Genomic DNA, 26,912 nt, shown 5'->3' with positions numbered 1-26,912 from the left:
CCTAAAACACATCACTGAGCTGAAAAGGAACCTTTCACCAGTAAATATCTGTTGAATGAATAAGTTCTGAGCTGAGATATTTCAGAGAACTCTGCCTCTCGCTCACTTATTTATTCACTTAACAAATATTTCTTGATCTTTTTTCTGCTTTTAGCTTTATGCAAAATAACATGCTGAAGCTATGAAGGAGAAAATGTGATAAAGAATGGGAGCTTATAGTGATAGTTAAGTGAGGAAGATAAACTTATGCTGTATTAATTTTCTCCAACATATTACCTTTTTTAAAATTGAAGTATAGTTGATTTATAATGTTGTGTTAGTTTCTAGTTTATGGCAAAGTGATCCAGTTATACATATAAATACATATTCTTTTTCATATTCTTTTCCATTATCGTTTATTACAGGATAGTGAATATCATTCCCTGTGCTATACAGTAGGACCTTGTTGTTCATCTATTATATATTCTCCCACATTTTATTATGAAAAGTATCAATGAAATAGAAAAGTTAGAAGCATTGTACAGTGAACACCCATATATCTACCACCCAGGTCATAAATTAACATTTTGCTCTTTTTGCTTTATCATATATCTATTCATTTATCCATTCTTCTAACCAATCATCCATCCAACTTACTTTTTGATTAATTTCAAGTAAGTTGCAGACAGCAGTAGACTTCACCACTAAACAATTTCACACTAATTTTCATTTCAGTGATCTCAGTTCAATCAAGAAAACTTGTTTTTTAATCAAAAAGGAAAAAAAATACATAGATTTTTATATAAAAACAAATCATTTTCTGTCAAATAGAACTGTGGAATGATAAATAGTATATATGCACAATGAAAAAAATTATTTGTTTTCCTCTGTGTGTATGAGGCAAAGAGAAAAAAGAGAAATAAGAAAAGAGAGGAATTTCCTCAAGGCGATGAGGAAAGAGAGAAATGAGACACTCCTGTGGAAGTGGGAGGTGAGAGCTACCTGGGGAATGCCAAGCTGGGAGTATTTTAGGGAAGTGCTTCCTGCTTCCTCCCAACCAAAATAAAAAATAGAAATCCCTGAGACGATACGGCCCTAGCCTTCCTTCCTTCTTCCCGAGGTGACTGTGGACAGTTCCAAGCAATTGGACTTGGGCAGGGCTGAAGGGGAAGCTGTAAGGTATTGGGTGTTGGCTTTAGGAGTGGAGAAAGGTACAGGCTGAAGCTACAGATTCAGGGGTTGTCCTGACAGAGGTAATGGCTGGAGTGGAGTGGGGCGAGTGGGTGAGACCCCTGAGGCTGACAGCAGGAAGTGACGGGAGCAGAGGGCAGGACCGCGTCACAGGAAGAGAAGGTGATGCTGTTGAAGCAGTCAGAGGAGGCACACTAGGAGGAGTCGGATGGCTACCCTGGCTGTGGCAGTGCAGAGCTGGAGGAGAACTTGGAAAAACACCTAAAGCGAGCTTCTAAAAAGGAGACCTGAAAGTCTTTAGCGATCACCTCCCCACCTCTCACATATGCCACGGGAGAAGATGCAGGCTGAGAGATCACTCAGAAAATTAGTGATAGAGCTGGAGCAAAATCCGTACTATCCAAGTGGTGCTTTTCCAACAAAGTAACTCAAGGGGTTCCTTCCACAAGGATCAAATGCCTTGGGGTCTTGCTTTTTTTCTTTTTTAGTTGAAGTATATTATATTTGTTATGGGTAAAAGTCACAGGCATACAACATAGTGATTCAATATTTTTATAGGTTATTTATAGTTATAATAAAATATTGGCTATATTCCCTGTGTTGTACAATATATCCTTGTAGCTTATTTATTTTATACACAGTAGTTTGTACCTCTTAATCCCCTACCCCTATTTTGTCTCTTCCCCCTTCCCTCTCCTCACTGGTAACCACTATTTCTCTCTATCTGTGAATCCGCATTTTTTCTATTATATTCACTAGTTTGTTTTATTTTCTAGATTCCACATATAAGTGATATCATACAGTATTTGTCTTTCTCTGTCTGACTTACTTCACTAAGCATAATGCCCTCTAAGTCCATCCATGTTGTTGCAAATGGCAAAATTTCATTCTTTTATATGGCTGAGTAATATTCCATTATATATATATATACACACATATATATATATATATATATATATACACACATATATATATATATATATATATATATATATATATATATATATATATATATATATATACGCCACAATCTTCTTTATCCATTCATCTGTTGATGGACACTTAGGTTGCTTCCATATCTTGGCAATTGTAAATAATGCTGCTGTGAACATTGGGGTACATTTATCTTTTTGAATCAGTGTTTTTGTTTTTTTTCAGATATATACCCAGGTGTGGAATTGCTGGGTCATACGGTAGTTCTATTTTTAGTTTTTTAAGGAACCTCCATACTGTTCTCCATAATGGTTGCACCAATTTACATTCCCACCAACAGTGTACAAGGGTTCCCGTTTCTCCACATCCTCACCAACATTTGTTATTTGTGGTTTTTTTTTTTTTTTGATGGTAACCATTCTGATAGGTGTGAGGTGATATCTCATTGTGGTTTTGACTTGCATTTCCCTGATGATTAGTGATGTTGAGCATCTTTTCATGTGCTTGTTGGCCAGCTGCATGTCCTCTTTGGAAAAATGTCTATTCAGGTCTTCTACCCATTTTTTAATCAGATTCTGTGTTTTTGTTTTTTCTTTTTTAAATTTATTTATTTTATTTATTTATTTTTGACTGCATTGGGTCTTCGTTGCTGCACATGGGCTTTCTCTAGTTGTGGCGAGCGGGGGCTACTCTTCGTTGCGGTGCGCGGGCTTCTCATTGCAGTGGCTTCTTTTGTTGCGGAACACGGGCTTTAGGCGCGCGGGCTCAGTAGTTGTGGCTTGCGGGCTCTAGAGCGCAGGCTCAGTAGTTGTGGCACACAGGCTTAGTTGCTCCGCAGCATGTGGGATCTTCCTGGACCTGGGCTCGAACCCGTGTCCCCTGCATTGGCAGGTGGATTCTTAACCACTGAGCCACCAGGGAAGCCCTCGTTGGTTTTTTGATGTTGAGTTGTATGAGCTAATTATATATATTGGATATTAACCCCTTATCAGTCATATCATTTGCAAATATTTTCTCCCATTCAGTAGGTTGTCTTTTCATTTTGTTGATGGTTCCCTTTGCTGTGCAAAAGCTTTTAAGTTTAATTAGGTCCATTTGCTTATTTGGGGTCTTGCTTTTTACCTTTAAAAAATCATAAGAATTTGGCCTTCTACTCAAGAATTTATCTGGCTTTGTCTTAATGTAAAAATAATGTGTTTGCTAAAGAGACATTTACACTCTGTTAGTATTTCTCAGTTTTCTTTAAACTCGTACCACTTTTTGATTAATATAAAAATCTAACAATGCCTTCTGGAAGTTTTAATACCTACTTTGACCTCCCTCCCCAATTGAGGATCACCTATAGCAGGATCCAATCTGTTTTCAGTATAGTCCTACTAGCAAAGGTTTTGTTACATATGACTTTGCATATTTTATGTAACGAAAAAAGATTTCAAACATAAAAGTGAAATAATGAATATGCTTTCTCAATTAACATAACCCTCTTCCCATTTGAGAACCATTCATCTAAGGAGATTTTCTAGATTTATTTCATGCTTTGTGTGTCCTGGTAACCTCTTCTGTATTGGTTAGGAGTGCTTTTAGATGCAAGTAAAAACTCCCACAACAGTGACTTAAGCAAAAAAGATATTTAATTATTTCCCATAATAACCAGCCTTGAGGAAGACGATTCCAGGGTCAGTTCAGCAGCTCAGTAATAACAGGTCTCTGGGCTGGCGTCTCAGTGGTGCTTCCCTGATGGCCCTAAGATGACTGCCATAGCCCCGTGCATCACTTCCTGTCACAAAGAAGAGGGCAAGTGGGAAACACACTTTTACTTGTTTTGCTCATTTGTCAGAGAGGAAGAACTTTCCAGAACCGCATCTCTGCCATGAGACTTCCCCATCTACTTCCTTGGCCTCTAGGAGTTGTGTTTCAAACCCACTCCTAGACCAGCCACTGGCAAAGAGGAACAAGGGGGCATATGCAGCTGAGACCAATCATGATGCAGCCCATCTCCCAGGACATGTGCAACATGGGACTTGTACAAACCTCCCCTTGTTTTTGCTCACCCCTCCCCTCACTAGAATGTGAGCTCCTTGAGGACAGAGGTTTTTGTTTTGTTCACTGCTCTGTTCCCAATACCTAGAACAATGCCCAGGAATGCAGTAAATAGTCATCAAGTGAAGGAAGGGAGGAAGGAACGGCTAAAGAAGCAGGGGATATAGGCTGTAGGTAACCAGCAGTATCTATCAGCCCCTACAGTATACAACCCTAGCTTGATCACTGTGATAGCACCGAGTGACTACTGATCACCGGGGCTCTGACCTGAATCCTTGTGTCTTTCCTCCCAGGGAGTGAGCCATAGCTGGAGGCTACTCTTGTGCCAATGACCCTTCCCAATTCCTCCAGCGTCTTGGAAGACAAGATGTGTGAGGGGAACAAGACCACCACGCCCAACCCCCAAATGATGCCCCTGGTGGTGGTCCTGAGCGCCATCTCCTTGGTCACAGTGGGACTCAACCTGCTGGTCCTGTATGCTGTGCGCAGCGAGCGGAAGCTACACACGGTGGGGAATCTGTACATCGTCAGCCTCTCGGTGGCCGATCTGATCGTGGGGGCCGTCGTCATGCCCGTGAACATCCTCTACCTCCTCATGTCCAGGTGGTCCCTGGGGCGCCCTCTCTGCCTCTTTTGGCTTTCCATGGACTATGTGGCCAGCACAGCATCCATTTTCAGCATCTTCATCTTGTGCGTTGATCGCTACCGCTCTGTGCAGCAGCCCCTCAGATACCTGAGGTATCGTACCAAGACCCGAGCATCGGCCACCATCTTGGTGGCCTGGTTTCTCTCCTTCCTGTGGGTTATTCCCATTCTGGGCTGGCATCGCTTCATGTCGAAGACCTCAGGGCACCGGGAGGACAAGTGCGAGACGGACTTCTATGATGTCACCTGGTTCAAGGTCGTGACTGCCATCATCAACTTCTACCTGCCCACCTTGCTCATGCTCTGGTTCTATGCTAAGATCTACAAGGCTGTACAGCAGCACTGTCAGCACCGGGAGCTCATCCGTGGATCCCTCCCGTCCTTCTCTGAAGATAAGCTGAAGCCAGAGGACCTCAGCGTGGGTGCTAAGAAACCAGGGAAGCAGTCTCCCTGGGAGGTTCTGAAAAGGAAGCCGAAAGATGCCGGTGGTGGACCTGTCTTGAAGCCAGCATCCCAAGACCCGAAGGAGATAAAGTCTCCAGGTGTCTTCAGCCAAGAGAAGGATGGAGAACTGGACAAATTCCATTGCTCCCCACTTAACATTGTGCAGACGCAGATGGAGGCAGACGGGAGTGGCAGGGAATACGTAGCCATCAACCAGAGCCAGAGCCAGAGCCAGCTCGAGATGGGTGAGCAGGGCCTGAACATGCATGGGGCCAAGGAGGTATTAGAGGATCAGATCCTAGGTGACAGCCAGTCCTTCTCCCGGACAGACTCAGACACCCCCCCAGAGGTGGCACCCGGGAAAGCCAAATCGAAAAGTGAGTCTAGCACAGGCCTGGATTATATCAAGTTCACCTGGAAGAGGCTTTGCTCACATTCAAGACAGTACGTGTCTGGGTTGCACATGAACCGAGAACGGAAGGCCGCCAAACAATTGGGTTTTATCATGGTGGCCTTCATCGTTTGCTGGATTCCTTACTTCATCTTCTTCATGGTCATTGCCTTCTGCGAGAGCTGCTGTAACCAACATGTGCACATGTTTACCATCTGGCTGGGCTACATCAACTCCACGCTGAACCCCCTCATCTACCCCTTGTGCAACGAGAACTTCAAGAAGACGTTCAAGAAAATTCTGCACATTCGCTCCTAAGGGAGGCTACAAGGGGATGTAACTAAGTGATGCTTATGATGTCCCTGAAGGAAATAGAGGAGGAAGCCTGTGCATTGCCAGACACCTGGGCTTTCTGGAGCCAAAAGAATAGCCTTAGGGGCTGGGTAGTTTGGAAAGTTCATAGGCACCATTGGAAGAACAGCAGATGGCGGTGGTCAGCAGAGAGACTATACCCTGAGAGCAGAATATTTCCAAGAGAATCGGATCTGGTTGAGCTCTCCTGCTCCTCGGGAAATGTGGGCGCCTCAGACTCACATTGTAATTCAAGCTTTCAGACTCGAATTAATGGGCAACTGAAGGGACACGTGGGTAGAGTTCCAGTAGAGAAGTAGACAGAACTCTGGAGCCTTCCTGGAATGGAGCTATACGACTGTGCAGAGACCTTATATTGATACACACAGACAGATGCTGTCCCCTGCCAGGGGTCACCTTGAGAGGCAGGACAGCTATTCCACTGTGACTGCCACTTCTCAGAACACCTCTCCTCTGAGCCTCTTTTACAGCTTTCTCCAGACCCAGTGTTTGAACCACCTTGGAAATTCTGCCTTATTATTTCTCACTCACGCACATCTTAGAGTTGATAGGAAATTATGCAGTCCGCATATCCATCGTTTTCAAACCCAAATTCCTTTTTTGCTATTAAAAAAAAAAGCTAAATGCTGCCCTCAAAGAGAAAAGAATATTTTTTAAATGGTTGTTCGTTAAAAACCAAAAAGGGGAGTGGGGAGAAGAAAGCCATATTTCTTGAGGGCTGTGCCAGGTTGATGTCATTTAAGCCCCATGACACCCCACAACAGGAGGGTGGTAGTACAAGAGAAGCAAATTGAAGTGCAGCAAGGTGAAATAAGGTGCCTGAGATCACACAGCTAGTTATAGGAGAGCTAGAGTGAACATCCTGTGGTTTCAGCTCATTGTAACACATTTTCTACTAAAGGCAAAAATTTGTTCTATTCAGCACACACACACACACACAAATTCCTGAGAGTGGTGGCAATTCTCAGGAGTATATTGAGGGCTTCCCTGGTGGCGCAGTGGTTAAGAATCCGCCTGCCAACACAGGCGACATGGGTTCGAGCCCTGGTCAGGGAAGATCCCACATGCCGCGGAGCAACTAAGCCCGTGCGCCACAACTACTGAGCCTGCACTCTAGAGCCTGCGAGCCACAACTACTGAGCCCGCGCACCTAGAGCCCGTGCTCCACAACAAGAGAAGCCACTGCAATGAGAAGTCCGCGCACCGCAACGAAGAGTAGTCCCCGCTCACCGCAACTAGAGAAAGCCTGCGTGCAGCAATGAGGACCCAACACAGCCAAAAATAAATAAATAAATAAATTTATTTTTTTAAAAAAGCGTATATTGAGAGCAGGAAGAGCTGACATAGATGTTTGTGGCCACAGAGGTGATACTTTTGAAGGGACAGTGTGCATTTTCATCTGTGAGTTTTGCTGTTTATCCAAGAAGGGTCATCATGTTCTTTTATAGGCAAACCTCTTAAGTCAAAACTAGCAAAGGCATGGGAACACGCAGTTTTACTTGGTGTTTATCTTGCAATCTGGTTATGATTTATATTTTAAAACTTCATGCTAAACTGTAATATATGTAGCTAGTGGGAGTGCCTGTACAAGCTGGTATTTTATGTCGTATGTTCCTGTTTGCATGATCTGTTAAAATGAGAGATTTTTTACCTACCTAAAATATGATCTTTGAAACTATACTGTTACAAGTTTGATTGATTTAATACTACCTTTCTGAGTCTCTTGGACTGAGAAGATGTATTGAAATGTAATGTCAAATGTTACAAGATCTGATACAAGGTTTCTCTTTGGTTTTGTAAGGACATATACATTCACATTTGTAAACATCTTTAGGAAAGGACTTACTTTTTATAACAAGCTTCACTCTCTACTTTGCATCTCCCAAAGCTCTTCTCCCTCAAAACCGGGGGAGTTAAGGAGACTTTTATCCTGGTTTAGGTTATCCTGCAGCTGGTCTGTTTCCAGGTCAGAAACCAGGAAGAGTTGCTTCCCGGGACCCCTCAGGACCCAGGAGCACTTTTAAGGACTACCCCACGCAGACAAATGGCTAAGTGCCTGTTATTGATGTTGATGAACAGTTGAGGCAACTAGTGGTTACGAGCCCTGACTTTGGGTCAGCGAGACTTGGATTTGAATCTGACAAGAACAAAAACTGGTCAATATAAATTGCCAGAGCATAATAAACAAGGTCCATGGATTATTGTGTACAGTGTTTATGGTGCTTGCAGAGTGAATGGTACCCAGTGGGGACTCAAGTAGTTTTAAAATATACTGAGCGTATACTTTTGTGCTCTACCACTGTTATCTAATCTAATCTCTACAACACCTCGTGAGGCAGATTTCTGTATTTTTACAAACAGGCAAACCAAAGCGCAGAGGGATTAATAAGGACCAGGTCCAAGATCTGATTGTGGAATGGGCTTCCTTTCCGCGGTATCAGCCTGCTCTTCCTACGCCTGTCTGTATGCTTGAATTAATTCTTAAATTCATGAAAGGCAAGGGACTATGGTGCAGACGTAACTCAGCCCTAGCCCACTCAGGAAAGAATCAGTGGCTGATGGCTTACACAAAATCCAGTTGAAACCAGGCTCTCTGCCCAAAATCTGAAAATAAATACCTTCTTGGAAAAGGCTGTCAGAGACCTTGATTATAGATTAAAACTTGCAGACTCAGAAGCCCCTTTGGGTTTCTTTTTATGGACTTAAAGCTGATGAGCTTAAAGCCAATTCCTCCACTGACCAATTTGCCAAATTGACCAAATGTTGGCTTCTTTTTAACTATTTACAAGGTTTACAGCAATGCATGTTGGGTGAGGTTTTTAAGAGACGTTTTCTGCAATTTTTGTGAAGTTAGAGTAACAGATTTTTGTTTTTCTTCACAGCCACATATTGAAGAAGGTTCAATATGCTTTGTCCCCAGATCACTGCTGTTGCAGGGAGAGACCAAGTTGCAGAGAGGGGAGAAATAGAGGTGAAGAGACTTCAGGTGACAGAGGGGAAAACAAAGGGTAGAAATAAGAGGAAACTAGGGGAGGCAGGGGTGTTACCGAGCCCAAGCTCCTATTGCTCCTGCAGGACAGGCCAGTAAATCAAGAGACGAGCTGTGGGAGCTGGGAATGGTGACTTCATCTGGGAAGCCAGCGGACCAAAAAGAAGGTGGACTAGTGTCCCAAAGAGCCATCTTCCCGAGTTAGAATTCAGGCTTATTTTATACTAAAAGGAGAGGGGATAAAGTCCTAGTTCCGGCCAGACTTCAGAGGGGATGTGTTCATTTCTTCCTTCCTGCAGCCATTCGCAGGTGGGCCTGGTCAGGATGCTTCCTGTGAGCTAAACAAAAGTATTTTCACTTAATGCTCATTACGTGGGAGGCAGGGTTCCCAGAGATGGGCCATTATGTATAATTTAAGCCTAAAGGCAACATCCCTTTAGTGACTAATTTGTAATAGAATACAAAGGTTCTTCCCTGTTACGGGGTTGGGGGGGGGTCAGAGAGGAGGGATCTAGGGGAAGAGATGGGGGACACCAAGGAACAGAAGAGGGAGGAAGGGGGAAATGAAGTGTAGAGGGACAGAGATGGGGAGAGATTAAGAGGCAGAGAGATGGAGACATTCAGGGGAAGACAAAGTGAGAAACTGAGGAATGGGAAAGGAGACAGAAGGAGAAGTGAAAAGCAGGAGACAGAGCATAAACTGAGTGGCATGATATTAATACACTCAAGAAAAACCTACATTCAAGAATATATTCTTCATTAATGTGTTCATAAGTTAAATATAGTCAAAGGAAGAATAAAGCCATCCTTAATTTTTGGTAAAGAGAAAATTCTTTCAAATGCCTCTCTGAAGGCAACATGAAAACCATCAACTACAACATCATATAAATCTATAAAAGCTTGCAAAGCCATTCCATCCAGTAGAAATCGCCATAAACTTTAGACGTTGGTAAGTTAGTGTTACGCGAAAAACTGAGTTTGCCTCTTGGTGCATATCAATCCGAAAGATACAGCCAAGCCCAAGAGCAGGAGAAGGAAGTATTTATTCCTTGCAGCAAGTAAGGAGAACCCCGGGGATCTTTCCCAAAGCAGTGCCTCCCCAACAGCAAAATTGGGAAGTTTTAAGCTAGGGGTACATGTATATTCATGAAGGAGCATGGGCGTTGAATGAAGTCACAAGGGTCCTAAAAGGTCCACATCATCAGCCGTTAGGTTCCAGTTGATCTGGTGGTTGAGCATCTCAGGGTGGGGGCGAATTAAATTCTGCAAAACAGCTCAAGAAAGTGCTTCAGGGCTAGTCTCTACCATTGGAACAGAAGTGGGAGTCTTTACACAAATGATACGTTATTTTTGCTGTTGTTGCTTCTCTTGCCTGATAACAGTCATTTGTTCCTGCATTTTTTGTTGTTGTTGTTCCTTTAAGATCATTAATTACAGAGACCTGTTCAAAGATAAGCATTGTGGCCAGGCTCAGATCACAAAATGGCTTAGGCCAAAAATGGCTTCTCTTATGTCAGGAAAGCCAGGCCTAGTTCTCTTCTTCTGGGGACCCCCTACCCTATCTGCTTACATTAGCAAAATGTCCATTTAGAAAATCCATGAGTCTGCAGATTAGCCATTTGATAAATTGGTCATTTGGTTACTTGGCTGGCAGAAAATCGCTTGTTTCTCTTTTGAAGATGGGTCTTCTAGAAGGTAGATTCAAGTCTTAACAGCAAGGCGAAGAAGATGCAGGGCTCTCCTGGCTGTGATGCATTCTAAGTGCTGTAAAGAAACAATGCTGTTAAGACCTAATTTGCCAGCATATCATGCCACAATTTCTTGGGCTTTCAAAGTCTAGGTTGTGCAGTGGTTCCCACTGGGGGGGGGGGATGGGTCTTCAACTGAGCTGCAAGACAAGTGATGAAAGTACATTGACCTGGATCTCTGTGGTCTTGAATAAGTGTCATGGGCCTCGTTGCCCTACTGTGTCTGAGAACATTCTCTGCCTTCTTATGGTTCCTGGTCTTGCATCTTTTTTGATGCTGCATCATCTTGGTGCCCCAGTTGTCTGTCTCCCCCATGCTGGGCAGCAGGGGCAGATCTTCTGCTCTGAGCCTCACCCTAATTCCATGCTAACATGGAGGCCACATTTGTGACCTAAGTGACCATCTACTTTGGATGCCCAGACCGCATCTAATAATTTAACACACACTTTTGAGCACTTCTTGGGCCAGTCCTTGGGGCCAGGCCTTAGGAGACAGTGGATGACATACAGACATGGCTTGCACCTCATGGACCTACTGCAGGGTTGCAAGCGACAGAAACCAGCTTTGTGAATGGCTACTGGGGTGTTTTGTGGAATCCAGTAACACTTTTTTTTTTTTAAACTGGTGGTGCAGTGCACACTTGGGTGAATATGTCTTTTCTGGTTTTTAAATTATTTATTTTTGGCTGCGTTGGGTCTTCGTTGCTGCGCACGGGCTTTCTCTAGTTGCGGTGAGCGGGAGCTACTCTTCGTTGTGGTGCATGGGTTTCTCATGGCGGTGGCTTCCCTTGTTGTGGAGCACGGGCTCTAGGAGCACAGGCTCAGTAGTTGTGTCACAAGGGCTCAGTAGCTGTGGCTCACGGGCTCTAGAGCGCAGGCTCAGTAGTTGTGGCACATGGGCTTGGTTGCTCTGCAGCATGTGGGATCTTCCCGGACCAGGGCTCGAACCCGTGTCCCCTGCACTGGCGGATTCTTAACCGAATCCAGTAACACTTTGGATGACCTCACCCCTGAAAGGCTTGAGCCAAGGCAGCCACAGGAACCTCAACAACCAGAGTCCAAGGAAGTTCCTGCTAGACTGCTGCTGTTGACCTATGTGAATTATTCCTATTCCTACTCGCTGTGAGCATCAGTTCAAAAGTCCAAAGCTGAGGGTGAAGAATCATCTTATATCCACCTCTGATGCAATCAACTGTAAAGGGAGGTGGGGGCCAGTTGGCACATGTGGTCCAAACATGGCTGGAGGACCAACAGTTCCCAGAGAAGCAGGAATCATTGTGAGCTGGGTGGAAACTCCAAAAAATGTATTCATTACAAGGATCTCAAAGTCCAGCAGAGGAAACCTTATAAAGAACTAACTTCAACTCAGCCTCACAGGTGCTTTATCAAGTGAAACACAGGGGTAGGTGGATGTCAGGCATGCCTTCACCTAGGAGGTGACATCCCCACTGTTTTTTTTTTAAACCAAGTTTATTACATTCAATATATACAGTAAAATGCACCCATTTTAAATGTGCAGTTCAATGAGTTTTCAGAAATGTGAACGCCCATGTCATCCCGATCTCAGTCAAGATATAGAACATTTCTATCACCTCAGAAAGTTTCTCATGGCACTTTGCAGACAGTGCTCCCCTTTATACCCTAGGCAACCCCTGATCTGACTTCTATCACTATAGATTAGTTTTGCTGATTCTAGAACTTTCCGTATGTGGAATCATATTGTATGGACTCTTTTTCCTTCAACATTTTGTCTAAGATTCACCGACATTTCAAAACTGTGTTTTTAAGACTGAGAGGAAGAGTGAGGATACTGCAGGGATGGAGACGTAAAAGAGCAGAATGAGTAGAGTGTGCTTTAAACAGCAGAATTAGTTTTGTGTGACCCGAGCATGCGGTCCGAGGGGGCAGTGGCAGGAGAGGAGCCTGATAAAATGGAAAGAGTTGACAAAGTTGAATTCTACCTGAGCCCTGCACTCTTGAGAAACAGTGATGGTGAAGAAATCCCCCCACTCTTTTGTGCTCTGGAAATGGTTTACTGCAAAGAGACATCCATTCCCATAGGACCTACGTAAGATTTGGAGATGCTTCCCTTGTTTACCTGTGGCAAGGCTAGACACAGTCCTTCTGAATTCCCGTTCTTTACCTTATAAATGATTTGCTGAACTACTGCTCTCCACTGATCAATCAGAACAAAATGCTGATCAACCAAAGTTTAAACTTCTCTCATTTCCCCAGGCTCTTTTGACCCACCCTCAGCCTGAGCCAGCATATAACTGGCCTCAAGGTAAAACATTCTCCGATTTACTACTATGGGATCAAGCCACCCTTTCTTCCCACTTTTCCACATCCAGTTCTCTCTAGCTTTCTTCAGTCTTCCTGAGAAGGAAGAACTCTTTTTGCATAACCCTTGAGACACCTGCAGAGCTTTCGGCTGGAGTGGTCTCGGCTGGAGTGGTCTTCCCACGGCTATAGTCTTGCCCCTTCCCCTCCCCCACCCTTTGCAATAATCCTTCTGAATAAAGTACTTAGTAAGTCTGGATTTGTTTTCTTATTTAGCAAACAGGCTTCTGTTAGAATCCTAGCCCAAAAGCTCTTTAACCTTCAACAAGCCACAACTTCTCCTAGCCTCTGTTCTTTCATGTGTAAAATGGGGATAATATAACCTTTACCTTGTAGGACCTTTGTGACCACTAAAGATGGGAAACCATGAAAATATGATAGTCAATAAATAGGAGTCAATAGAGTTACATCAGAGTCACGGCCTTACATGTCAGATTAGGTTTACACTCACTATTGTCTCTTCCACACCTGTCCAATGCTTGGCACTTGGCTCAGTAAAGAATTTAGAATGAATACCTTTATCCCACTGATAGCGGGCGGGGGTGGGGTTTGAAAATAATACCTGGTTTAGAAAGAGCAGGTTGGTCACTGTTGACTTTCATCCAGCCTTTACGTATTAAAAAGGGCCGTCTCTCCACACCTGCCTCCCTAACGGTCCCGGTGATACATTTGATGCTGCCTCTCCTGGAAAACGGAAATGATAATTCCTGTCATCCTCTGAAATCACTGGAGAGAAGGATGAGCACTTTTTTAACAGCCTGAGGGGCATACACACATTCCCACATCTGATAAGAGAAAGTCTCTCCATCAGCTCTCACAAGGGGTCCTAGCCCACCTCCTTGCCCACGGCTCAAGTTCCTCCCACTCAGCTGGGTGCTAGGGGCTCCTTTACCTGGCTGGCTCGTGGCTCCGGGTGCGCATGTGCGCACTTCCTCCAATCCCACCCACACACCCCTCCCTTCCCGGCTGGCGGGGGCGGGGCCACATTGCGTCATCGGGGCGCGCGCGGCGGACAGCGCCGTGGTTGCCGGAAGTTGGGCGGCGGTAAGTGAGCCGCGTTGGTGAGGGAGGAGTGGGGTCCTGCGCGGTCGGTTTTGGAGCCCTGGGGAGAAGGGGCGAGCTCGGCGGTGAGGGCGAGGGTCACGGCGGGTCTGAGGATCCTGGTCCTCCCTCCTCGAGGGAGTCACTGACTCCGGCTCTCGCCTTCTGTCTCCGGTCACGTCCCCTCAGACTGGTTCAGCGCGGGGTCTTCTGACTAGGAAGCTCCTGCTGATTAACGAAGTCATTCCCGCCTGTCCCCTGGCAGCAAGTGCTCCGAATCTCCAGTGTTGGAACACGGGAGACAGGCCGCCTGGGCTCTCCTCCTGGCTTTGCCGGTTCTGCTGTGTGACTGGCGCGTCTTTTCTGGCCAACTCCTCTCTTCTCCTTATGTGACATGATTTTGAAACCCTTTAAGGAGTTGAATACAGGGCTCTCATTCAACCACAGGGTCCTTTTTCTGTTCTCAGCCAGCTTCTCATAATAGAGAATAAGCGTAAACACTAATTGAGCTTCTGCTGCATGCCTGCCACTGCTCTGCAAGCTGGGAATACCAAAGTAAGGTACACATCCCTGTCTTCAAGGAGTTAATTTTTTTTTTTTTTAAGTCAAGGAGATAGCAGCACTATAGAATGAAGCTATTGTAGAAGTTTGCTGGAGGAGGACTTAGGGTGCTTGTAAGTCAGGCCGAGGCATCAGTAGGCTTCTGTGAGGAGGTGTTGCTTTATCCAGGTCCTGAAGGTTGAGCAGGTTTAGTCAGGTGAAGAGGGCTGGTAGCTGGGACCATATCGCAGACACTGGGAGTGGCATAAACAGAAGCCTGTACAAGGAATGACCTGCAAGTAGTTCACCCAAGTTGGAGTGTCCAGTTGTAAAAGAGGTGATTCTGGAAAGCCAGATCATGAAGGATCTTGTGGGTGATAGCATGTGAGGAACAGACTTTGGAAGTTGTGATACTTGTATGCCATTTCTGGCTTTGCCCCTGAGCTAGTTTCGTGACCTTGGGCAAGTCACTTCCTTTCTTAGCTTCAGTTTCCTCATCTATAAAAAGGACAAACAGGGAGCTCCCTGGTGGCCTAGTGGTTAGGATTATGGGCTTTCACTGCCGTGGCCCGGGTTCAATCCCTGGTCGGGAAACGGAGATCCCACAAGCCGTGTGGTGTTGCAAAAAACAAAACACAACAAAACAAAACCCCAAAACAAAACAACAGCAACAAAGAATAAAAAACAAAACAACAAAAAAAGGGCAAACATTAACCTACCTCCTAGGGTTGCTGTGAGAAGCAAATGAGATGATGTGTTACTCACTTGGCACTAGTAGATGGTAAACAATAAGCTGTAGCAGTTACAATTGCCATGTGAAGAAGCTTTATTTGAAAGTGTGGCTGTGAAGAGTGGAGTCCTGTGGAATTTTACACAGGGGTCTGACATGGTCTCATCTGTTTCAAATTACCCAGGCAATGATGTGCTGATTACACTGGGTGGGGAAGGACCCACAGGGAAACCAGTCAGGGCACTTTTGCCATGGTCCAGGTGACAGAGAAGGGAGGCCAGAACCAAGGCAGCGGCTATGTGGATGGAGAGGGCTGGGTGGATTTGAGAGACCAAGGAAGTGGGATTTGCTGGACTGGTAACTGATTGGATGATACCTCGAGTCAGGAGTCAGAATATTGGGGGTGGAGTGGGGAGTGAATCCTCTTTGTGGAAATAAATAATAAGTTCTTTGATCAGTGGTCCCTGATTGGTTATCCCTGACCTCAGAGATTTTATTTGGAAGTCAGAATGACCTCTGTCCTCCACTTTTACCCAGGGAAGTAAGATTCACTAATGCCTTCCTGCTGTCTATCTCCAGATAAAGCCTCCTGGCTTTCTCCAGTGTAAGTAAAGCCCCACTGTGTGTTCAAGGGAGAATGAATAGGTGCTGCTTTGTTGCCAGGCCGACAGCATGCATCTCCATGGTCTCGTTAGGCTGGGTGACAACCTGTCCGCCTGGTCTCAGTCCAGCCACAGAATGATCACCTCTGGGACTTTCACACCTTCTTCTTTCTGGTTACCGTCCTTTGAACTTGTTCCTGTGTGTCGGTCTCTTTGTGAGTGTGTGGCATAGAAAGCAAGTCCTCTTTTCTCCGGGAGTCTGGCCATGCACAGCAGGACTGTACTCTTCTTTCCATAACCTAAGGCCCTGCGCGGCTCTGCTGGGCCTCGTTGTAGACGCTTCACGCTCTTGACACTGTCACACTATCTGAGAGCCAGCCGGGCTCTCAGCACTGCCCACACGTCCCTCCTTGTCTCTCACGTCTTCATCCTTCTCCCGGCTTCCTACCCTGCCTTTGACTTCACTGAGTTGCAGCCATCAGTCAAGGCTCCTCAACTTCTGTCGTTACAAACTTATCTCCAGCTGACCCTATTGCTTTGCCTTTTATTCTAATTCTGTGAAAAAATGGTGTTTGTTCTAAGGTTACTTCCTTTGCGTATGCTGAGATCCTGTCTCCTCCTTTTCCTCAGGACCTGGTTCCATCATTTGTCCCATTTCTTTCCTGTTTAACTTATCCCTCTAATTTAAGTATCCTCTGTTTACTCTAATTTTCAAAAAAACAAAACACCCTCCCATTAACCTCTGCTGTACCCTGTCACACCTCCTTTTCCCAGCCACTTTTCTTGGACAAGGTGCCACCTCTACTTCCTGAAGTCATCATTCACTGAAATTCTACTTCTGCATCACCCCTCCCCCAAAACTGCTCTCCTCAAAGTCATCAGGCCTTGGTGTTGCCAGAACCCCTGGCAACAGAAGGAACTCTTTTCCTTCCTTATCTTTTGCGTTCTCAGCACGTCTGACACTGCTGATACTCCTTCACTTATAAAATCCACTCCTGCTTTGAGCTCTCTCTCTGGCCATTTCCCCTCAGTTTCCATTGTGGGCTCTTTTCCTCCTTTTGTCCTTTAAATGCTAGTTTTCCTCAAGGCCCTGCCTTCTACTCATTGCTCTTCTCAACCACAGTGTGAACTCTCATTTCTGTGCCAGTGACCACTGCTCTGGATCTTGAGTCCAGATCTCTCCTGAATGCCAGCCCTAAAACTCAGCGAGTCCAAAACTAAGCTCATCATCTTCTCTCCAAACCTGTGATTCTCTCTCCATTCTTTACGCTCGCTCATTCACTTTCTGCATTTATTCATTCCAATGAGTAAACATTATGAACCCTGGGAGTCATCTTGGACTTTTCCCTCTCATCCCATCCCTCCCTTCCTCCTTCCCAGCCTGGGCAGTCATCAGAGTTCTACAGGTTCTTCTTCCGTGATATCTCCTGATACGTTTTTGCTTCCGTTTCCTCTCCCACTGCCTTAGTTCAGGCCCTTCTCACTTCCTGCCTATATTCCTGCCCAACCTCTGAGCTGGTTGCCCTGCCTCAGCAGTCTGGCCCTAGCTGGTGCTGGAGTGCCCTTTCTAAAATGCAGACCTTTGCTAAAATACAAATCAGTAGCTTTTCATGGAAGACCTTTCATGATTTGGCATTCACCTACTTTTCTGGTGTGGTTTCCAGCTACTCTGCCACATGAACCTTTTCTTCTCGCCATACAGAACTCTTTGTGTTTTCTGAAACATACCATGCTATTTCCTTTGTTCATAGATTCAGTCATCAGCAGGTATTTTTTGGGCACCTGTGAGGTGCTAGGACTGAGTCAGGTGCTGGGAAAACAATGACTGATGGAGGACAGTGAGAAACTGACACAGTTCCTTTCTCAAAGAGCTTTTCTCCTAGTAAGGAAGACTGACATTCATCAGTATATATAAAATAACTGTGCATGTGCTGTGAAGTGGGAGGTAATGGTGCTTTTTGTCGGTAGGATACAGGAGAACTGACCTAAGCAGGAGACGAGGGAGTCAGGGAAGCCTTCCCTCTACTGATGGTTGAGCTCAGATTTGATGGGAGAAGGGGAATTAAGTAGACGCTGGGCATGTGGATGGACAAGAACATTCTAAGCTTGTGCAGAGGCCATGGGGGTGTTTCTAGAATTGGAGACGTGGAACTGAGAGAGCTTCCTCCTTTTGCCTGGAGTGTCTCTACTCCCCACTGTAGCCTTCCTCATCCAGTGGGACTGGCTTGGGCTGGTGCTGCTGACCACCCCCTCTCCCAACCATCCAAAGGACATTTGGAAGTGTGTGGAGCTGTTGTATTTTGTGACATGACCACGGGGCATTACTGCATTTAAGAGGGTACCAGGGGTGCTAGACATTCTGCAATGTGTGGGGCTAGCAGCAAATGAAAAAGAATTGTCCCACCCAACATGTCAAGTGGTGTCCCTGTTGAGAATCCACTGCCAGTTCTTCTTTTTTTGTTTTTTTTAAGAGGCTTGGCTTTTTTTTTTTTAATTTATATTTATTTTTATTTATTTATTTATGGCTGTGTTGGGTCTTCGCTGCTGTGCGAGGGCCCTCTCCAGCTGCAGCAAGCGAGGGCCACTCCTCATCGCGGTGCGCGGGCCTCTCACCATCGCGGCCTCTCTCTCCACGGAGCACAGGCTCCAGAAGTGCAGGCTCAGCAGCTGTGGCTCACGGGCCCAGTTGCTCCGCGGCATGTGGGATCCTCCCAGACCAGGGCTCGAACCCCTGTGCCCCGCATTAGCAGGCAGACTCTCAACCACTCACTGCGCCAACAGGGAAGTCCCACTGCCAGTTCTTTTCGAAATCTGGGCTCGAGGGTTTCCTCCTCCTCCCGCAACACCCTGCCGAAACGCTTTCACCACACTTACTGTGCTCGTGTTACCCGCAGCTTGCTCTGTTGTCATTCCTCGTTTGTCTTACCCTCAAAACTGTTAGCTCCTTAAAGGCGGGGACCATGGCTTTTTGCCATTGAGTCCTGAGATACAGCATAGGGACTAGTAGGTCATATAAATGTTTACTGAAGTAATAACGAAATGGAAACCCCAGTGTTTTTGGCATGTGCTTTGTTGATGGTATTAATTTTCCTTTTGAGTGCCTCCTGTGTGCCAGATACATGCATTTTCTAGTTGAATCCTGTCAATAATTCTGCACCACAGGTGGTGTCCCATCTTACAGATGAGGAAACAGGCTCAGAGAAGGAAAATGACTTGCCCAAGGTTGTGTGGCTTGAAGTAGCAGAGGTGGGCTTTGAACCCAGGTCTCTCTGGCCCATGAAGCTACACCCTTCTGTCTACCATACCAACTCCAGCGTATCAGACTACATTGTTGTCCAGTTGTTTTTTTGGACTGAGATTTAAGACCCTAGATTTCCCTCTGTGAAAATTTTAATCTTGTTAAATAGACCTGTCATTCCAGGTGGTCAGAATCTTTTACTCTGAATTATGTTATCTGTTATAGTGCCTGTTCCTTCTTGCTTCATGTCATATGTAGAGTTGATAAGCAAACCTGTATCGTTATCCAAGTCACTGGTAATATGTGGTTATAAGAATATCTTACTGAATGTATTTGTTTATGTGTCAGCTTCCCTGCTGTAACAAGGTTCAGCATGCATAAAATACTTGGTAAATATTGATGAATATTCATTCACATAGATAAGTAAAATAAAAATAAATTGGCTAGGCCCCGAGACTGAGCCAAAGACATCCGTTAGCTCCTTTCTTATTAACATCAGTTCATTCCTTAAGCAACACCGTTTGAATAAGATTATTTTTACCAGTTTTAAATCCTTCTAATTATGTCAGTGTCCAATTCCTACATCTTCATCTTGTCTACTAGGCTATCTGAAGAAGACTTGTCAGAGACCTTGCTGAGGTCCACATAGTCTATCTTCTTTGTCTATGGTTCTTCCATAATCAAGGCAGAAATGCAGTAACTCTGTCATGACTTGTTCTTGGAGAAACCATAGTGGTCTTTTGTGAATACTCAGGGTTGCTACATACAGTTGTGCAGGTGGTACACTGCACAAGAGGCCAGATCTAAGAGGGTTCCATTTAGATCATAGGCGTCATGGGTGTGTTTTGTAGTGACAGTTTTCTGGCAGGCAAGGGTAAAGATATCTTGAGCTAACTTAATTAATATATTAAACAACAATTTTCTCAGAAGAGGAGGTAAAATGTCTTGAGGAAGGTGTGCAATTTTCTTATTGTACAAAGATGCCATGTGAACCAGAATGGACTATATGACACCTTTCCTGGGAGCAGATTCTCTGTCCAGTGGGCTGTAGAATCCATCTATATTCTCATCTTTGGAAATCAAATATTTTGAAAATCTGAAATCAAGTGTTTGCTTGGCCCAGTTTTTCAGCACCTCTCATTTTCCAGGACTCCTTAAAGATCCCCAGAAATGAAAACCATAAAGACTGTTAATCAGAAGCAAGCTTTCGTACTTCAGCCAGCTTTTAGGAAACCATCATGGATTTTAGTTGTTGGTTGACCTAAAGGCTCCTTAGTGATTCAAATGAATCCAGGTGGCTGTCCCTCATGTACAGAATGGACCAAGGTGACACTGTTGGTTGGTGAACGTAACACAGAGGACTCAGAAGTGGGCACAGTGTTCTCCATCTTCCTTGTATGATCTCCTCTCTCCTCCTGCCCATATTTTCTCAGCTTTCACTCTCACTCTCTCATAGGCTTGCCACACCCCACAATACTGGTATCCAGGGTATCCATGCTCAAAAACTGAGGCTGAACGAGACAGCAGATTTTATGTGAAGGTTGAAGTTATTATCGCAGAGGGAAAACAAAATAAAACAAAAGAAGAACAACTCCCAGAAGTAACTATTGAGAATGAAGGTTACAGTTTGAGCTTATGGAGGCGATTGCCAGTTCCCTGGCTGACCTCCTGAAGAAGCAAATAACGTGGATCCTGTTGGGGCAGAGGTGGCCCACGGGGGTGGGGGAGACAACCCGTCCATAAGAGCAGTTATCCTGCCTGCTCATGTCAGTTGTTACCACCTAAGAGCACAGTCACCAAAAAAGCCATCTTGGGTGACTTGGTGTCTTGCAGAGGCGTCAGTCTGGCTCAGGGGCATCTTGACTCTAATGCAATTTTTAAAAAGAATTGAGGCTTCTGTACCCAGCTGGTTCCCCTGTAGGAGTCCTGGGTTTTCATCTTCTGGTAAAGCCTACTTTTTCTTCTACGTTTGGAACTTTTCCCCCCTCCTTTTGGAAGGGAAGGCTTTTTAAACCTCCTTCTTCAGCAGCCTTGCAGATTATTTCCAAAACTCCTGAAGTTGCAAAAACATCATTGCCCTACAAAACGGGCACCGGCTCTGCATGCCAGCGGAGCCCTCTTCCCACTCCTGGCGATGTCCACTGCCTTTTTACCCATCAGCAGCTAAGAACATATTCTCTTTGTCAGTGGGACTTGGTCATGTGGTTTGGTGCTTATCTTAATGACTGCCAGAGCTCGCAGCCCTGCAGCTGGGAAAATGAGAACAGAAGTCTGCTCTACGTGCTCCGTTTTGGCCCAAAGATGGTACTTCAGGGCCAAATCGTGGTTATTCTGGCACTTCTGCTAAGTGAATGGCCCCATGCAGCCTCGGAGAAGTTGAACACAGAGCGCTCCTAACCCCTTAGCACTTGCTCCTCTGGACTTCCCCTGGATGACCTAGAGCAGGAGGTCATCCTGCAGGTTTTAATTAAACCTCTGCTGTGTCTGCAGTGCTCCTGTGAGGGAGGGAAGACTTATATGAGGCCTGCTTGAGGCAGAGGAAGTTTTCGTGATGAGCGTGGGGAAGGGCGACCACATTCTCAGGCACTGTTGGCTGATGGGGGGGTGAGGGAGGGCGAGGTGACAGAGACTAAGAGCAGCTGCCTTGTATTGACTACTGACTGTAAGCCAGGCACCGGCACAGGTGTGTCACACACTTTCTCATTTAGCCCTCCCAACAACCTCGTGGGTTCGGTATGATTATCCTCATCTTACAGAAGAGGAAATGGAGGCACAGGGGATGAAGTTACCTGCCCAAGGCTACTCAGCCAGGGAGAGGTGGAGTCGGAACTCAAAGGTGGGTTTATCTGACTGAAGACCAGGCTCCCAACTACCTTAGCTTTTAGCATCTTAGAGTTCTCTGAACCGTTCAAAGCTCCTCTGCCCTCCCAAAGCAGACAAACAAAACCCCAAGAATGCACGCATGAAAAATTATAGTGAGAGATGTTTTGGATAGTCGGGCTGGTCTGTTTCTCTCTTCTCCCCGCCAAGGGTCTAGTGTCCCTAAAGACAGGTTTGTTTGTTTTTTAATCTCTATGATTGTTGCTTATTTTCTACCAATTTTACTTCTTCCTTTCCAGAAGTCCTATACTGGCTTGATATTTGCTGTGTCCAATCCTATCGGTGCCCCGCAGAGGGAAAACGGTTGGGCAGACTCACTCTAGGAAGCACTTATGCTCCAATTAATTTTATAAGCAGCAAAACAAAAATACTTTCATCTTCAGCATCTTTAATAACAAAATGCCAGAAAATTTATGGAAGTGATATTTCATTTCCACTCCTTATTTAGAGCAATGAATTTCTTTTCCACAAAGCTAGATTTAAATAGGTCATCTGTTAACTGTTGAATGAGAAAGGTTCTTTGTGGGATTGGTATAGCTTGAATATGGGATCTTCTGGGTTTTTTTGTTCAGGTATAGCATACATATAGTAAAGTACACTGATCGTATATATGTAGCTCATGGATTTTTATATATGCACACGGTTTGTAACCACTGCCCAGCTTGAGGTATATAGAATATTTCCAGGGGCTTCCCTGGTGGCGCAGTGGTTGAGAATCTGCCTGCCAATGCAGGGCACACGGGTTCGAGCCCTGGTCTGGGAAGATCCCACATGCCGCGGAGCAACTAAGCTCGTGAGCCACAACTACTGAGCCTGCGCGTCTGGAGCCTGTGCTCCGCAACAAGAGAGGCCGCGATGAGGCCCGCGCACCGCGATGAAGAGTGACCCCCGCTCGCCGCAACTAGAGAAAGCCCTCGCACAGAAACGAAGACCCAACACAGCCGTAAATAAATTAATTAATTAATTAAATTTATATATAAAAAAAAAAAGAATATTTCCAGCTCCCCTGGAGGCTTCCTCATGCCCCTTCCCGGTCAATAGCCCCACGCCACCCTGTCATTACTATTCTAACTTCTATCACATTGATTGGTTTTGCCTGTTGAATATAGAATAAACTGTGTCTGTGCAGGCGCATCTTCATATTTTATTTTACTACCTTTTCAAACTTACAGAAACCTTACAAGAATAAGTCAAAGACCTTCCATATACCCTTCTCCCAGGGACTGCATTCCAATTTTATCCTGGTAACATCTTTCATAGCAGAGAGTCAAAGCAGGATCACGAATTGCCCCCAGTTGTCAAGTCTTTCTAATCCCTGGGACAGTTCCTTAGTCTTCCCCTGACTTTTAAGACCTTGACACTTTTGAAGATTATAAGCCAGTCCCAGTCATTTTGTAGAATGTTTTTCAGTTTGGGTTTATCTTGTGTTTCCTCCTGACTAGACCCAGGTCCACTGTTTTCAGCCGAATACCATAGATGCTATGTTCTTTTCGTTGCCTTCTATCAGATAGCACACAGTGTCTGTTGGTCCCATCACTGCTGGTTAACTTTGATCCCCCTTCATTAAGATGGTGTCTGCCACATTTTGTCGCTTTAGAGTCACTTTTTCTTTTTTGTAGTTAATTGTGTTTGCGTGCGTGTGTGTGTGTGTGTGTGTGTGTGTGTGTGTGAAGAGATACTTTGAGACTGTGAGTGTAGCTTTTAACTTACATAACCATGGGAAACCTTTCAGGGAGACTTATTCTTTACTACTTTTATTTATTTTTATTTTTATTTTTGGCCACACTGCACGGCATGCAGGATCTTAGTTCCCCAACCAGGGATTGAACCCGTGCCCCCTGCAGTGGAAGCATGGAGTCTTAACCACTGGACTGCCAGGGAATTCCCTTCTTTACTACTTTTGTATTTGGTTAAGTAAAGTTTCATTTAAATTGATTTGTATGGAACTAGAACAAAAAAAATTTACAATTTGTATGGAAACACTGAAGACCCCAAATAGCCAAAGCAATCTTGAGAAAGAAAAACGGAGCTGGAGGAATCAGACTCCCTGACTTCAGACTATACTACAAAGCTACAGTAATCAAGACAGTATGGTACTGGCACAAAAACAGAAATATAGATCAGTGGAACAGGATAGAAAGCCCAGAGGTAAACCCACGCACCTATGGTCACCTAATCTATGACAAAGGAGGCAAAAATATACAGTGGAGAAAAGACAGCCTCTTTAATAAGTGGTGCTGGGAAAACTGGACAGCTACATGTAAAAGAATGAAATTAGAACACTTCCTAACAGCATACACAAAAATAAATGCAAAATGGATTAAAGACCTAAATGTAAGGCCAGACACTATCCAACTCTTAGAGGAAAACATAGGCAGAACACTCTATGACATAAATCACAGCAAGATCCTTTTTGACCCACCTCCTAGAGAAATGGAAATAAAAACACAAATAAACAAATGGGACCTAATGAAACTTAAAAGCTTTTGCACAACAAAGGAAACCATAAACAAGACCAAAAGACAACCCTCAGAATGGGAGAAAATATTTGCAAATGAAGCAACTGACAAAGGGTTAATCTCCAAGATTTACAAGCAGCTGATGCAGCTGAATAACAAAAAAAAAAAAAAAACAACCCAATCCAAAAATGGGGAGAAGACCTAAATAGACATTTCTCCAAAGAAGATATACAGATTGCCAACAAACACATGAAAGAATGCTCAACATCATTAATCATTAGAGAAATGCAAATCAAAACTACAATGAGATATCATCTCACACCGGTCAGAATGGCCATCATCAAAAAATCTAGAAACAATAAATGCTGGGGAGGGTGTGGAGAAAAGGGAACCCTCTTGCGCTGTTGGTGGGAATGTAAATTGATACAGCCACTATGGAGAACAGTATGGAGGTTCCTTAAAAAACTACAAATAGAATTACCATATGACCCAGCAATCCCACTACTGGGCACATACCCTGAGAAAACCATAATTCAAAAAGAGTCATGTATGTACCAAAATGTTCATTGCAGCTCTATTCACAATAGCCAGGACATGGAAGCAACCTAAGTGTCCGTCATCGGATGAGTGGATAAAGAAGATGTGGCACATATATACAGTGGAATATTACTCAGCCATAAAAAGAAACAAAATTGAGTTATTTGTAGTGAGGTGGATGGAGTTAGAGTCTGTCATACAGAGTGAAGTAAGTCAGAAAGAGAAAAACAAATACAGTATGCTAACACATGTATATGGAATCTAAGGGAAAAAAAAAAAAAAGTCATGAAGAACCTAGTGGCAAGATGGGAATAAAGACACAGACCTACTAGAAAATGGACTTGAGGATATGGGGAGGGGGAAGGGTAAGCTGTGACAAAGTGAGAGAGTGGCATGGACATATATACACTACCAAACGTAAAATAGATAGCTAGTGGGAAGCAACCGCATAGCACAGGGAGAGCAGCTCGGTGCTTTGTGACCACCCAGAGGGATGGGATAGGGAGGGTGGGAGGGAGGGAGATGCAAGAGGGAAGAGACATGGGAACATATGTATATGTATAACAGATTCACTTTGTTATAAAGCAGAAACTAACACACCATTGTAAAGCAATTATACTCCAATAAAGATGTTAAAAAAAATGCTGGAGAGGGTGTGGAGAAAAGGGAACCCTCATACACTGTTGGTGTGAATGTAAATTGATACAGCCACTATGGAAAACTGTATGCAGGTTCCTTGAAAAACTAAAAATAGAACTACCATATGACCCAACAATCCTACTACTGGGCATATACCCAGAGAAAACCATAATTCAAAAAACCACATGCACCCCAATGTTCATAGCAGCACTGTTTACAATAGCCAGGTTCTGGAAGCAACCTAAATGTCCATTGACAGATGAATGGATAAAGATGTGGTACATAATACAATGGAATATTACTCAGCCATAAAAAGGAATCAAATCAGGTCATTTGCAGAGACGTGGATATACCTAGAGAGTGTCATACAGAGTGAAGTAAGTCAGAAAGAGAAAAGCAAATATCGTATAATAACACATCTGTGCAGAATCTAGAAAAATGATATAGGTGATCTTATTTGCAAAGCAGAAATAGAGACATAGACATAGAGAACAAATGTATGGCTACCAAGGGGGAAAGGGGTGGGGAGGGAGGAATTGGGAGACTGGGACTGACATATATACATTATTGATACTATGTATAAAATAGACAACTGATGGGAACATACTGTATAGCACAGGGAACTCTACCTAATGCACTGTGGTAACCTAAATGGGAGGGAAGTCCAAAAGAGTAGGGATATCTGTATGTGTATGGCTGATTCATTTTGTTGTGCAGTGGAGGCTAACACAACATTGTAAAGCAACCATACTCCAATAAAAATTAATTTGAAAAATTGATTTGTATGTCCATATTTCCTGTCGTCTAAGATCTTAGTCCTGAAAAAGTCATAGGTTTAGAGACCCTCTCTGTCACATGGCGTATCTCCATATGTTCTTCATGACTTTTTTACTCCAGTCTCCATCTTACATGGTAATAAGCCTGGAGTTTGTCCTCCCAATCACGAAGCCTGGGTTCTTTCTTTCTCTTGTTTCTCTTGGGGAAGGTACCCATAAAAAGTTTCCAGAATTCATCTTAGTAACATTTGAGAGCCACTCTGAAAGGGACTAGGATATATTGAGAGGAATGTGAACCAGGATCTGTGTTTGTGGAATTTACAGTCAGGTTGATGGAGGCAGGCAGGTACGCAGAGTTGAACGATACTCACTGTTCAGGTGGCCGGGGGGTGGAAGTGG

General features: G+C 44.5%; 2 protein-coding genes across 10 annotated transcripts in view; both read left to right on the top strand.

The window, feature by feature from the left end:
• HRH1 (histamine receptor H1) overlaps positions 1-8,722 on the top strand; it is an 84,440-nt gene extending 75,718 nt beyond the window's left edge. For 2 of the 4 annotated variants that reach the window (XM_068559089.1, XM_068559091.1), the window contains exon 2: positions 4,437-8,722. In XM_068559089.1, the coding sequence (XP_068415190.1) occupies positions 4,472-5,941 (1,470 nt within the window). In that variant the 5' untranslated portion in view covers positions 4,437-4,471 and the 3' untranslated portion in view covers positions 5,942-8,722. The remainder of the gene's footprint in view (positions 1-4,436) is intronic. The other 2 variants (XM_068559090.1, XM_068559088.1) reach the window with 1 other exon arrangement.
• The window catches only part of ATG7 (autophagy related 7), a 333,153-nt gene that overhangs the window by 75,717 nt on the left and 230,524 nt on the right, over positions 1-26,912 (top strand). The window contains exon 1 of one of the 6 annotated variants that reach the window (XM_068559083.1): positions 14,067-14,115. The exons of 4 other annotated variants lie outside the window; for them this stretch is intronic. The gene's annotated coding sequence lies outside the window, so the exon portion shown is untranslated. Of the gene's footprint in view, positions 1-14,066; positions 14,116-26,912 lie in introns of those variants that run through there. One more of the 6 variants, XM_068559080.1, reaches the window with a different exon arrangement.

The sequence above is a fragment of the Eschrichtius robustus genome, chromosome 12, assembly GCF_028021215.1.
Source record: "Eschrichtius robustus isolate mEscRob2 chromosome 12, mEscRob2.pri, whole genome shotgun sequence".
Lineage (NCBI taxonomy): Eukaryota > Metazoa > Chordata > Mammalia > Artiodactyla > Eschrichtiidae > Eschrichtius > Eschrichtius robustus.
This window is presented reverse-complemented; position numbering and strand designations above follow the sequence as displayed.